Source organism: Pelobates fuscus, chromosome 4 (assembly GCF_036172605.1).
Source record: "Pelobates fuscus isolate aPelFus1 chromosome 4, aPelFus1.pri, whole genome shotgun sequence".
NCBI lineage: Eukaryota > Metazoa > Chordata > Amphibia > Anura > Pelobatidae > Pelobates > Pelobates fuscus.
The window spans coordinates 285,755,003-285,769,914 of NC_086320.1; the positions used below are offsets into that span (position 1 = coordinate 285,755,003).

Below are 14,912 nucleotides of genomic sequence, written 5' to 3' on the forward strand. Positions count from 1 at the left end.
GAATCTCAATGAGAAGATTTTCATTGGATGAGCGCTGCGCTGAACGCGCATGCGCTTTCGCCCGCAATGATTTCCTATGAGAGGAAATTCATTGGCGGACGGCGGAGAAGAGAGTCAGCAGACCTGATGACCGCGCGGGAGGTGTAGACGATCGGTGACGTAGCGCTGCAAAGAAGGTAAGTAAATGGGTATTTAGAATAGTTTTTAAAAGTTAAAAGTGGGCTTCAGAGGGGCACAGAGTAGTCAGTTATAGAATAAGGCAGTTAAATCAGGTAGTTTATGGGGAACTAGATTGGTCCTTTAAGTTGAAATGAGAAGAACACTGCCTATGACATAAGTATGTGATTAACTGATGTATACATATTTTTTTTTCAGATCCACAAAATGCATTCATTCTTAGACTACATAATGGGCGGATGCCAAATACAGTTTACAGTAAGTATCAAAATAAAAAAAAACATTGTTAGAGTGTATCAATCCAAATGCTCTGAAATCCTTAAGGTGGGATCCCCTTAACTGTACAGTACACCAATACCAACAAATAAAATACACAAAGGGTGGAGCACTATACGAATGTATACATATACTTATCTCTGATATAATGCAACAGAAGGCCTATGGTAAATATAAAAACATAAAGGAAAACGATATTGTGCAATATTGTCTGTATACAATTGATGCTTGTACGTGACATGTATGTCACTCAGAAAATTAGAGCCAATAGAGACACCTGGCTTAAGTATATAACACAGTAGGATACTTGGGGGGATCCAAACCCTCTTATAAGTAGTACTGGTAAGCAGGTGTCGATCAGCTGCATTAAAAATGAAAATCACATAGCATAATACTGTAAACACAATAAGTATACGACACATCCATATACATTCACATGGTTTTAGTAGAAATGAAAATCATCTAAAGGAACACAGAAATGTCCTTTGGAAGCATGTGCAATTCTTTATATTGTAATACAGTAAGTATCCAAAATTTCCTAGTTAAATATCTAGGATTGGAAGTATACAATGGTGGCTGCCAGTGAAAGATACTATAAAAATATGTATCCCAAAAATGGAAGTAGACTTTAAATTTGAGGACATATCTGCATCTTAACTATACCCAACTTAACTATAAAAATAAATAAATTGTAAGCACATGCTGACACGGTCACTGACACCGCACACACCACACACATAGACTTTAGACACTTATTAACAAATTGGGTCCCTTGAGTTACTGGATCTGATCACAACTTTGTGTTCACTATAACTACCTGCCTGGTCTTGGTACAAACACACCATCTTTTAAATGAGTGTGGCACAATTAACACACACCTAACACTGGTTCCTGCATATTAATATCATACCCTAATGGCAAAGTAAAATACTCCATGGTTGGCAGATGTTAAAAATAAGGGAAATATTAAACAAATTACATATAAAACGACAATAACATATCCTATTAAAAGTCTTCAGAATGGTTCATTTGGAACCTTTCTATTTCTATACCGGACCTATCCAGTTATAAACTATCACCAAATTCAATTTTATCATAGAGAAGATATAAAAACCAGTACATATGTTACTTATTAATCTAACCTTCTGCAAACATTCCATACATAAAAATCTCATACATTCTAATACCCGTACATTTCCTAGAGTATAGCAATATGTGACGTACCCAAATCGCTAAAAAACAAATTGATATAATGTTTTTATAAAATGTGTTTATGATATCAGTTAATAAAAATTTATATAGGATGAAAGTCAATGTGTTACTTGTTTCTGCTGGAGCAACGGTTTCCTTTTATTGATGTTAAAAAACAGCCCTTCCAATCACCCAGGGCAAGCTCTTGAAGACTTTTGAGGGACAAATTCAATTAATCTTGTATATATTTGAATAAAGTAAATCACATTCCTCTCTAGTCGTCTGTTTTCTAATTAACTGAAACCTTCCTCATTATTTGTATTCCCAAGTGATGTTGAAAAATCAATTCACCTTCTCCGTGATGGCAGAGAACTTGTTGATGTTGTGTTCTATCAATCAGTTGCTAGAAGCTCTCAATAGTTGATCTGTATTATTATTATTTTTTTTTAACCTTTTGCAGAACTATTCATTTTATTTGTTTTTGCTAAGTAGTCAAATGCACATCCTTCTACTGATATTGTTTAAATGTGTTTTCCTCAGTGTGAAACACAATACTGTGTCAGGGTTCATGTTTTCATCAGCCATTCATCATGCTTTCTTTATTTTTAGTTGTGCTAGCAAACAAATCAAATGTATATGTAGCGGAGGGCAGTATTATAATCCCTGATATCCGCTGGTTCCACAGGTACATCCACAGTCAGCGCTGAAAAGTAAGGCAAGTTCCCAAATCCTCCCAATAACCGGACGAAACACAGTCTGGGAGTCAACTAACTGGCTTTATTCACAGCTGGCATATTTATACAGTTCCCCATGCAAGGGGTTTTCATACAGTAAATCCAGGGGATTTCTCCCATCATGCAATGTAATTTTCCCAACAGGCTGTGCTGCACGAGAAGGATACTCCCACTAAAATGGACGATTAAGTGGATTATCCCCTCGTGCAGCAGAACTGACAATCTGTATTAAAATACGGTTTTCACATTTTATTCGGTAGATTTAAATGACCGAACATTCGGCAGGTAGCTGGGACCTGAGCGCATCTTTTGTGAGAATACCGCTCAGCTCCCAGCTGAACTGACCAAACGCCGCATAAAATACACTTAACCATCGAGTTCGGTTTAAAACTACCGAACGCCGATGGGAAACATAATGCGATGAGAGCGGAACTCCCGAACGCTCGGGAAGTCCAGCGGTGTTCGTATCATTGAGTAGCCGTTTTCAGTACCAGGCGCTCGACGACCGAACACCGCTGGAGAGACAAAGGATCCAAGATGGCCGACCGCCGCATGGTTGGTAGTCGAACGACGGCCACCTAGGAGAGCCTTTAATTACCGATTGCAACAATGTTGCAATCGGTTAATGCGCGCCACACGACTGCTAAGTGTGTGGTCCACCTGGGGAGCCCGTGTTTGGTTGGCGAACGGCCCGGATGGCCGCAATTCGTCAAACGAAGGGTTTGCATGCTGGTAGCTTAAGGCTGCCAGCATGCGAACGGTGCTATACAATACACACATAATATAGAAGATACAGTCCCCCCTTACATCCTATGGACAACCTCTACATATCATAGTCCAGAAGTGGCTAGGTTTGCCACAATGCTCCCCCAGAACCAAGCCGGCATACACAGTCTGATCCCAACTGATCGGCTTGGGGATGTCCGGGGGAGTACTCACAGATCATTTTTCAAGTTCAGTTTGTCTGGATAACCCGTCGGCGTTACCGTTTTGCTTCCCTGGGCGATATTGGATCGTAAAGTCAAAGGGCTGTAGCGCCAAGCTCCAGCGCAATAGTCTGGCATTGTCCCCAGCCACACGGTTCAGCCATACCAACGGGTTATGATCTGTGAGTAGGGAAAAGGGTTGTCCATACAAATAAGGTTGCAACTTTTTGAGGGCCCACACCGCGGCCAGGCATTCTTTTTCAATGGCGGCGTAGCTTACTTCCCGGGGTAACAACTTTCGGCTTAGGTAAGCTACGGGATGTTCTCCGCCATCTGCTCCTACTTGGCTTAGCACTGCTCCCAATCCAAACATTGAAGCGTCTGTGTGGACAAGAAATCTTTTAGTTGGATCAGGAGCGGCAAGTACAGGAGCATTAGTCAAAGCATTTTTGAGTTGTTGGAATGCCTGCTCACACTCTGGGGCCCAGACAACCAGTCGGGGAAGGTTCTTGCGGGTCAAGTCAGTCAGGGGTTTGGCCAGGGCACTGTAATTGGGCACGAATTTTCAATAGTACCCTGCGGTACCTAAAAATGCTAACACTTGAGTTTTGGTCCTGGGGGTAGGCCACTTGGCCACAGCTTCAATTTTAGCCGGCTCGGGTTTCTGCTGCCCACACCCCACCCGGTGACCCAAATACTGCACCTCTGCCATCCCAATATGGCACTTGCTGGGTTTCAGGGTTAGCCCTGCCTCCCCTATACGATCTAGGATGGCCCCTATATGCTGTAAGTGTTCCTCCCAGGTCTGGCTAAATATGGCAATGTCGTCTAAGTACACACATGCATAACCTTGGAAACCGTCCAGTAGCCGATCCACCATCCGCTGAAAGGTTGCCGGGGCGTTTTTCATCCCGAATGGCATGACCCGAAACTGGTACAGGCCAAACGGGGTGACAAAGGCCGACTTGGGGATGGCATCATCGGCTAGGGGAATTTGCCAGTATCCCTTACACAAATCGATGGTAGTGAGATACTAGTCACGGGCCATCTTATCTAGCAGCTCGTCTATCCGGGGCATCGGGTAGGCATCAGACACGGTTTTGTCATTTAGCCTCCGGTAGTCAACACAGAACCGCGTTGTGCCGTCCTTCTTAGGTACTAGCACTACCGGTGATGCCCAGGGGCTATCGGAAGGCTCGATAACCCCTAGCTGCAACATTTCGTCCAGCTCAGTCTTCATATGTGCCCTCACTGATTCGGGTACACGATATGGAGCCTGCCGCATCGGCAGCTGTCCCTGGGTTTCAACTCGGTGGGTGGCCAGCGGAGTGTACCCAGGCAAATTGGAGAAGGTAGCCCCCTTAGCTACAATTAGCGCCTGTACCTGGGCACGCTCTTGAGGGCTTAGCTGCTCCCCCAGTTGAACCCCCTTGGAGGGCTCTGTCTGGGTCTCTGGTTCTAAGAGGTCGGGTAGGGGTAGATTCTCTTGAAGCCTCCGAGGCAGAGGCGCATATCGCCGTCACATCCTCTATCCTCTCATGGTAGGGTTTGAGCATGTTCACGTGGAGCATGCGTCTTTTCCCTACCCCTGAGCAGGGGCCAATCACATAGGTGGTGTCACACTTCTGTTCCACCACCTGGTATGGGCCCTGCCAGATGGCCTGCAGCTTGTCTGTGCGGACGGGTTTTAAAATCAAAACCTTTTGTCCTACTTGAAAGCTGCGGTCTCTGGCCCCCCTATTGTACCAGCGGCGCTGGCGTTGTTGGGCTGCCTGGAGATTGGTGCGTACGGCCTGAGTGAGTGCCTCCAGTCGATCCCTAAACTCCAGCACGTAAGATACAATAGGGGTCCCATCGGGACTACTCTCCCCCTCCCAGTGCTCCCGAATTAAGTCTAGCGGGCCCCGTACCCTCCTCCCGAACAGCAGTTCAAACGGGGAAAACCCTGTGGACTCTTGGGGTACTTCCCTGTACGCGAACAGTAGATGGGGTAGGAACCTTTCCCAGTCTCGATGGGCCTCTCCAAATGTGCGGAGCATCTGTTTCAGCGTACCATTAAACCTTTCGCATAGGCCATTGGACTGGGGGTGGTACGCTGAATTTACTATTGGCTTAATGACACAGAGCTTCCATAATGGTTGGGTGACCTCGGCGGTGAACTGGGTGCCCCTATCGGAGATAATCTCTTGGGGAAACCCTACTCGGGAGAATACCTTCATTAGGGCCTCTGCCACTGTTTCGGCATGAATGTTGGAGAGGGCTATAGCCTCGGGATAGCGGGTGGCATAGTCTACTACCGTTAAGATGTACTTTTTCCCGGAGGGGCTAGGGTTTGGCAAGGGCCCCACTATATCTACGGCCACCCTACTAAAGGGTTCTTCTATGATGGGAAGGGGGCAGAGTTTGGCTTTATGTCGGTCGCCCCGCTTGCCGACCCGCTGGCAGATGTCACATGACGTGCAGTACTGTCTCACATCCTTAGAAATCCCTGGCCAGAAGAAAGCGTGGGTTAACCTATATCGAGTACGGGTCATCCCTAGATGGCCAGACAGGGGGATGTCGTGTGCAATCCTAAGCAGTTCCTGTCTATACTTCTGGGGTACCACTAACTGTTTCGTCGTTACTGTGACTGACCCTCTAATTTCGCGTTCAGCAATGCGATACAGTAGTCCTTTCTCCCACATGTATCGCTCCCCCTCTGACCCTGCCTGGTCAGTGTGTACCCGGTCCCTGTATATCTGTAGCGTGGGATCTGATTTTACCTCGGCCTCAAACTTAGTCGGGGTATCCCAGGATAAACGTGTCGGGTGGGGGTCTTGGTCTCTTACCTGAGCCTCAGAGTGCGTTGGTGGAGCCATGGTGCGAGCCTGTTGCCGTGTGGTTACTGGATGGGCTTCCTGGTAGGGAGCCTGTGGAACAAAAGCAGAGGTCATCTGGCCCAAATCATTCCCTAGAACAACATCTGCCGGTAAGTTCTGCATTAGTCCCACTTCTACTGTCCCCTCTCCCGCACCCCAGTTCAAATGTACTTTCGCAGTGGGTAGTCGGTATACAGCTCCCCCGGCTACCCGGACGGCCACAGATCCGCCAGTATGCGTGCCCTCGGATACCAAATGGGGTGCTATCAGGGTTAAGGTAGCTCCCGAATCTCGTAATCCCTGAACCTCTTTCCCCTCAAGGGTTACCAGCTGCCGGTGATGCTGCTGGTTATCGGTGGCTCGGACCGACATGACCTCATGCAATATACCCAGGGGTTCCTCCGCATGAACACTCCACAAATCCTGAGTGGTTGGTTCCCTCTGATAATGGTGAGCAGCCGCCCTGGGCACTGGGTTTGGACGCCCCTGATTCCAGGTGGGCTTGCCACAATTTTGGGTACATTCCCGGGCCATATGCCCCCATTGTTTACAGGAGTGGCATTGGATGTTGGCCCGCCCGTTGTATCTGGAAGGTGGAGGTACATTCCCTTGGGAAGGACGAAACGGGGCGGCTGTGTGCGCTGGAGGTGGTATAGCGCTAGGTAGTCCTGTGGGTCGGGAGTAGCTTTTGGCTATAGGTCCCTGGTGCCTCCGTGCATCAAAGTGTTGGTCGGCCAATCTAGCCGCTTCAGTTAGGGTGAGGGGTTTCCTGTCCCGCACCCATTCTTGTGTCTCCGGGGATAGTCCATTAAAAAACTGCTCCAGCAACATCAGCTGGTCCAATTCCTCCATGGTGGTGGCTTTGCTGGCCTGTATCCACCCTTGGGAGGCTTGATCCAGTTTATGTGCCCATTCCGCGTGCGAATCTCGCTCTGGTTTGCGCAAGTGTCTGAACTTGCGCCGGTATGCCTCTGGAGTAATGGCATACCTCTCTAAGATTGCTCGCTTCACCTTCTCATAATCCTTGCTGTCCTCACTGGGCACAGCACGGTAGGCTTCGGCTGCCCGACCTGCTAGCTTGCTTGCTAGCAGTTGCACCCATACTGTCCGCTCTAACTCATGTAAATCACACAGTCTCTCAAAGTCCTGCAAGTACCCATCAATCTCATCCTTTTCCTCGCAAAATGCTTTGAAGGCCTGGTACGGGATCTTGGGCTTTACCGGGTTGTAGAGGGACCCTGTGGTGGACTCTGTTCGAGTCAGTGTGTGCTGCGGGCTGTGTGCCATTACGTACTCCTGCACATTTGCCATCACCAGATGCATCATGGCCTCCGATATAGGCTGCGGCAAAAATGCTAGCCTGGTCCTCATCTCTCTCTCATAGAGAGTTTCTTCCATGACTGCTGGGGGTGTAGCGCTGCGGGCTTGGTCTCCCTCCATCAGCTCGGCAATTAGTACCGCCTTGGTTTTGCTGCTGGCTACTTTACCCCTGGCTTCCAGTAGTTCCTTTAACGTCTGTTTCTTTAGTTTAGAATAATTCGTCTCCATTCACTTTGGCAGTCGGTTCTTTCGTTGGATTCTGCTTGCCATTCCCTTTTCTCATTCGGCAGTTGCAATTTGCACGAATTGCGCTTTCGGCTGTAAGTTCGGATCCCGTCGCTGCCACCAATTGTAGCGGAGGGCAGTATTATAATCCCTGATATCCGCTGGTTCCACAGGTACATCCACAGTCAGCGCTGAAAAGTAAGGCAAGTTCCCAAATCCTCCCAATAACCGGACGAAACACAGTCTGAGAGTCAACTAACTGGCTTTATTCACAGCTGGCATATTTATACAGTTCCCCATGCAAGGGGTTTCCATACAGTAAATCCAGGGGATTTCTCCCATCATGCAATGTAATTTTCCCAACAGGCTGTGCTGCACGAGAAGGATACTCCCACTAAAATGGACGATTAAGTGGATTATCCCCTCGTGCAGCAGAACTGACAATCTGTATTAAAATACGGTTTTCACATTTTATTCGGTAGATTTAAATGACCGAACGTTCGGCGGGTAGCTGGGACCTGAGCGCATCTTTTGTGAGAATACCGCTCAGCTCCCAGCTGAACTGACCGAACGCCGCATAAAATACACTTAACCATCGAGTTCGGTTTAAAACTACCGAACGCCGATGGGAAACATAATGCGATGAGAGCGGAACTCCCGAACGCTCGGGAAGTCCAGCGGTGTTCGTATCATTGAGTAGCCGTTTTCAGTACCAGGCGCTCGACGACCGAACACCGCTGGAGAGACAAAGGATCCAAGATGGCCGATCGCCGCATGGTCGGTAGTCGAACGACGGCCACCTAGGAGAGCCTTTAATTACCGATTGCAACAATGTTGCAATCGGTTAATGAGCGCCACACGACTGCTAAGTGTGTGGTCCACCTGGGGAGCCCGTGTTCGGTTGGCGAACGGCCCGGATGGCCGCAATTCGTCAAACGAAGGCTGCCAGCATGCGAACGGTGCTATACAATACACACATAATATAGAAGATACAGTCCCCCCTTACATCCTATGGACAACCTCTACATATCATAGTCCAGAAGTGGCTAGGTTTGCCACAGTATATTAACATGTTATCAAAATAATCACTTTCCAGACATGCAGAAACTCAAACTCATATTGCTTGTAAAAAAGACCAAGAGTTGAAATCCCTTAGCCGAGCAGTGTTTACTATGCCTACTGAGTACCATATATATTCTGAAAGTTTATATATATATCATGAAAATTTAATAAATGTAATAGTGCCTCTACATGAAATAGTGCCATGCAACATGATATAGCATGCTAAAACTTAGCTTGTGTTGATCATTTTTATATCGATTCTGCATTTCTTTTCTAAAAAAATGTTTGCAGCTATCCTGGGGCATTCGGACCACATTTAGGGCATCATGAAATGGCTTAAAGGGGCACTGTCAGCGCCAACACATTTTTAGCTTAATTTAGCAGTGTTGGTGTATAGTTCATGCCCCTGCAGTCTCACTGATCAATTCTCTGCCATTTAGGATTTAAATCACTTTTGTTTTTGTTTATAAAGCCCTAGCCACAACTCCCTTGACTGTAACTCACACAGCTTAAAAAAAAAAAAAGATTTTCTCTTCAATTAGCTCTTGTGTTTACTTTAGAGCTTATTACATTTATTTAGAACGGATTCCAGCCTCATATTTACTACCCGCATTGCGATCTACTGTCTACTTAATTAAAATCGTCAGACACTTGCCATGTAGCACCATTGCCGGTAGGCAGGGGCCTGCTCTGGCGAGAGGAGGTACTCTGTGTACCTTGTGCCATCTGTATCCCAGGGCGGACCTCTTCCACTATTTCCTGGTTGGAATTTCACTACACTGTAAACATCTTAGTGACAATTATTATTCCTAAACGTTTCCTAAACGTAGGATAACTTTGTTATGTGACAATACTAGTTTTGGTGGTCAAATTAAGAGCCACCTTGGACATTTGATTTTAATTAGGACATTGTGGAAAATATTTAGAGGTGTTCACCGAGTGTACTGGTGTTGAATTGCCGAAGTTCAGAAGTGCTTCGGATTCCTGAAAAGTGGCAAAACAAGAGAGAGGGAGGGAAAATAAACTAATTCCTGTCACTGGGAGCCCTATAGATGTGTAAATGGTTGTGGTGGCAGTCCAAGCACTGGGAGCCCTATAGATGTGTAAGTGGTTGTGGTGGCAGTCCTGGCACTGGGTGGCGGAAGCCCTACAGATGTGTAAGTGGTTGTGGTGGCTGTGCCACCACAAGTTCCGAAGGGCAAAGTGCCAAATTTCCAAAGTGCTGAAGTACCAAATTGTCGAAGTTCGGTAATTCGGAAGTGCCGAACCGAATGCCATTGATCCGAATTGCCGAAGCAGACACATGTTTTTACTTAAACACAAAAAGAATTCAGCGCTAGTAATCAAAAAATTAGTTAAGGTAGGCAGTAACCCAAATGAAGGAAAACCCCTCAAGTCCTTCAGTGGATAAATACAGATGGGGAAAAAGATATGAAAGGGCTGCGCCAAATGAGGGTAGATAGTCCAGTAAAATATTGCTAGGGTGCCAGTAGATGGTCTGGGATACATCATGGCCGACGGCATCTGACTGATCGCATGACGCGATCAGTCAGCTCTGCCTCTTTAGTCACGCCCCGTATACCACGTGGACGGATACATTGCGCGTCACGTGACGCGTACTATTAACTTACTAAATCTACGTTCCCACCCTCGTTTTAACATAATTTATAAGGACCCATCACCCTTATACCATCACCCCCAAACATCTTAATTCAAACTTTTAAAAGTCATTCTAAAAACTGTTTCTGATTGGCCAATCACAGTTTTGGCGCAACTTTTTAATTACCACAGCCCTATTTAAACAACCCCTGCCAGGTTATTACTTTTATCCCATTCTGAAGAAGCCACTTATGGTGAAACGCGTTTATGGTTATTAATCCTGTATTTTACTGTGTATTTTAGATCAATAAAAGTTTTTTGGCTACTTTATTGTACCAATCCTCTTTTTATTGCACTCTCTATGCACTTTAAACCTTTTTTTTTTTTTACCTATTCCTGGCATTTAACCTTTCCTTTATATAGAAAAGACAAAAAAGGAAAGAAAGGGGGAGGGGTGGCCCTGTATGTGAAGGATAGCATAAAATCTAGCCTAATAAAAGTTAGTAAGGCGAACATAGTCAGTTTGGGTTAAGTTAGAATCACACAGTAACTGGTGATGGTGTGATTTATAGGCCCCCTGGACAAAAAGAAGAGTTGGGTAATCTACTAGTTGAGGAAATAGCTAATATAACAATGAAGAGGGATGTAATCGTCATGGGTGACTTTAATCTTCCTTATGTGAACTGGAAAGCCAAAATAGTTGCCTGTGCCAGGAGCACACATATTCTAGACTCTGAAACAAGTCGTTGAAGAGCCAACTCGTAAGTAGGCCATACTAGATTTAATGTTAACAAATGGAGATCTGGTATCAGATATTACTGTACTTGAAAGTTTAGAAATATTACTGTACTTGAAAGATGCCAGCAGAATGCTTGGTTGTATAGGGAGAGGTATTAACAGTAGAAAGAGGGAAGTGCTCATGCCATTGTACAGAGCACTGGTAAGACCTCACTTGGAGTATTGTACGCAGTACCGGAGTAGGATATGTACTCCAGTAGGATATTGATACTTTGGAGAGAGTTCAGAGAAGGGCTACTAAACTGGTTCATGGATTACAGGATAAAATTTACCAGGAAAGGTTAAAGCGTTAACATGTATAGCTTGGAGGAAAGATGAGACAGGGGGGATATGATAGAAACAATTAAATGCATAAAAGGAATTAACACTGTAAAGGATCAGACTATATTTAAAAGAAGAAAAACTACCACAACATACTCTTAAATTAGAGGGGCAAAGGTTTAAAAAACAAATTCAGGAAGTATTACTTTACAGAGAGGATAGTGAATGCATGGAATAGCCTTCTAGCTGAAGTGGTACAGGTTAACACAGGAAGTTTAAGCATGCGTGGGATAGGGATAACGAAAATGTAAGGTTTTAACTGGTTGCATTTGTTTACATCAAAAAAGAGAAATCTTAGAGGAAATGATAGATAGCGAGATAGATATTTGTATTATTACAACAAAATAAATCCCCCTCTTTTAGCACGGAACCAAAGGTTGTGATCCATATGAACCTAACTGGCACAGTGTCAGGATTTAGACTAATCCAATACACTAGTGTAGGACAGTGCCCTACTAAAAAGGCATGGACCAGACAAGATAGTAACATATTACCAGTCCTTATAATGGTACACTAAGCAACCAACCCTATAGTCAAAATAAATTATTAATAATCTTGATCAATACAAAAAACACAATACAGAAATCAGAACTCACTTAAAGGCTTACTCCAAGTATCATAACCACTGTAGCCCAGCGTACCCTAGAAACATTCACCTGTAATGGAGTAAACCATTTTGGAACCACATTTCCTCTTTCTCATGGTGCGCCGAGCCTTCTCTAATGCCATTTCAGTCCTGCAGAAACCAGGTGCAAATCGTGATGGTTATTCATTCGCTGAGAACATCAGCTGAGCTCTCTCAGCCAAAAAATGACCCACTGTGCAAAGAACAAGCACACAATTTGCATTAGAAGTCCTAAACTCTCTTTCCAGGCTGGCTGATGATGCAGCCGAAGGAGGAGTTAAGCCTCTGGAAGCAATATAAAATATCTCTGTATTTGCAGTGTTTACTGAAAATATAGCGCCATGCAACATAACCATGTAAAAATTGAAGTGGTCATGGTACTTGGAGTAACCCTTTAAGGGTATCAAAAAGCATGAAAGAGCAAGTACCCAGAGGTGGGCACAGGATGGATAGTGTGTGACAACATCATTCTGTGTGGATTGGTCTACAGTAGAACATACATGTGTGCTGATGTACAAATGAAGCCCATGAACATGTTTTATCAATAGAAAAATGTATCTGATATTATGCAAAAAAAAAAGCTGTCTGACTTTTTTCATGATGTGTTTTCAGGTTAGTTATTGCACATATCAATGTTGTGTATCAATGTTTCTTTATATTTACACTTTCATTACCGTTGGTAATACTGTAAGTGATATGTGAATAATGATGGAGCATGCCTTTTAAATGTCTCTGATTTAATGGGACAGTCCTAATTTTAGTTATCATCTGCTGTCCTTTTCTGGCATGTCCTGCAAAGGACACTTGCGCTACACACAGGCAGTTTTGCAGCATTCAGTGCATGTGTGGATGGCCAGCTGGTGATATGTGTGATGATTATTATTATTATATTTATATAGCACCAACAAATTCCGAAGCACTTTACAATGGGTGGACTAACAAGCATGTAATTGTTCCCAGACAAGTTTGACACACAGAAACAGAGGGGTTGAGGGCCCTGCTCAATGAGTTTACATGCTAGAGGGAGTGGGGTAAAGTGACACAAAAGGTAAGGGAAGTATTAGGGAAGTATATTGGTAGAATAGCATTCAATGAGCACTTAGTGTGGGTTTTTTTCTGAGTCATTAACAGTTTAATTGACATGCTTTTGTGAAAAAGTGAGATTTTAATGATTTTTTGAAGGAGTGGGTGCTGGGTGAGCATCTAACGAAAAAGAGAAGGGAGTTCCACAGGACCGGTGCAGCCCTAGAGAAGTCTTGGATACGAGCATCAGAGGTGGGAGTACGAATAGAGGATAGACTTCGGCAGAGCGTAGGGACCTAGACGGGACATACTTGTGTATTAGGGAGGAAAGATAGGTGGGAGTAGCATTATGTAGTGATTTGAAAGCAAGAACCAGAATTTTATATTAAGCCCTATATCTTACTGCACCCCTTATGACACTAACACCCACCCGTCATCAATCATTAATGTTTAGACATGTGCAATTCGTTTCGGTCCGAATAGGAATTCGGACGAATTTCGGACAATTCGGACATTCGGGTACTTCCGAATTGCCGAAGTGCTGAAGTGCCGAAGTTCCGAAGTGCTGAAGTGCCGAAGATCCGATGTTGCCAAAGTGCCGAAGTTCCGAAGCACAGTATTGCCTAAGTACTAATATACTTACTCAGTGAAAGAAGAAGAATGTTACATTGCATACAATTTTAAATGAAAAGTATACTAACATAGCCAGGATTCAGCTGTAAGCATTTGCAACACTTACAACAATCAAGTAACATACATTCATATAAAATGTAAGTTACTTGGCCAGTCAATGTAATGACAGGAATGAATAAGTAGATAACTCCCTAATTCCCACAGTATTAGGGAGCTATCTACTAAAAGGCTGAAAGACCTAAATTGGTCTTTCAGCCAAATTTACTAATACTGAGTAAAGATTACTTAGTATTAGTAAATTATGCCCCTACTCGCTATACCGCGAGTAGGGGCATGTCCATTAAACAGTGAAAAAAATAAAAAATAAGGTCCCCCCTCCCGAGCCCCCACTCGCGCATCAAACTAAGGGGGGGACCTACTGCCCCTCCCCCGGCCCCCACCCCTGAGCCGTGGGTAGGGGCCCTAAATCAGAATAAGGGGGGGACACCTAATTTCCTCCCCCCAGGCCCCCACCCCTGAGCGGTGGGTGGGGGCCCTAAATTGTAATAAGGGGGGGACCTAGTGTCCTCCCCCTGGCCCCCACCCCTGAGCAGTGGGTGGGGGCCTTACATACTAATAAGGGGGGGACCTAATGTCCTCCCCCCTGGCCCCCACCGCTAGCGGTGGGTGGGGGCCCTAAATTGTAATAAGGGGGGACCTAGTGTCCTCCCCCCTGGCACCCACCCCTGAGTGGTGGGTGGGGGCCCTAAATTATAATAAGGGGGGACCTAATGTCCTCCCCCCTGGCCCCCACCCCTGAGCGGTGGGTGGGGGCCCTACATACTAATAAGGGGGGAACCTAATGTCCTCCCCCCTGGCCCCCACCGCTAGCGGTGGGTGGGGGTCCTAAATTGTAATAAGGGGGGACCTAGTGTCCTCCCCCCTGGCACCCACCCCTGAGTGGTGGGTGGGAGCCCTAAATTATAATAAGGGGGGACCTAATGTCCTCCCCCCTGGCCCCCACCCCTGAGCGGTGGGTGGGGGCCCTAAATACTAATAAGGGGGGGACCTAAGGTCCTCGCCCCTGGCCCCCACCCTTGAGTGGCGGATGGGGGCCCTAAACTAGAATAAGGGGGGGGGACCTTATGTCCTCCCCCCTGGCCCC

General features: G+C 45.6%; 1 protein-coding gene across 1 annotated transcript in view; it reads left to right on the forward strand.

Annotated features, from left to right (window-relative positions):
* CPNE4 (copine 4) overlaps positions 1 to 14,912 on the forward strand; it is a 457,901-nt gene that overhangs the window by 338,028 nt on the left and 104,961 nt on the right. Inside the window, exon 10 of the mRNA XM_063452171.1 lies at positions 376 to 435. Coding sequence (XP_063308241.1) covers positions 376 to 435 — 60 coding nt within the window. The remainder of the gene's footprint in view (positions 1 to 375; positions 436 to 14,912) is intronic.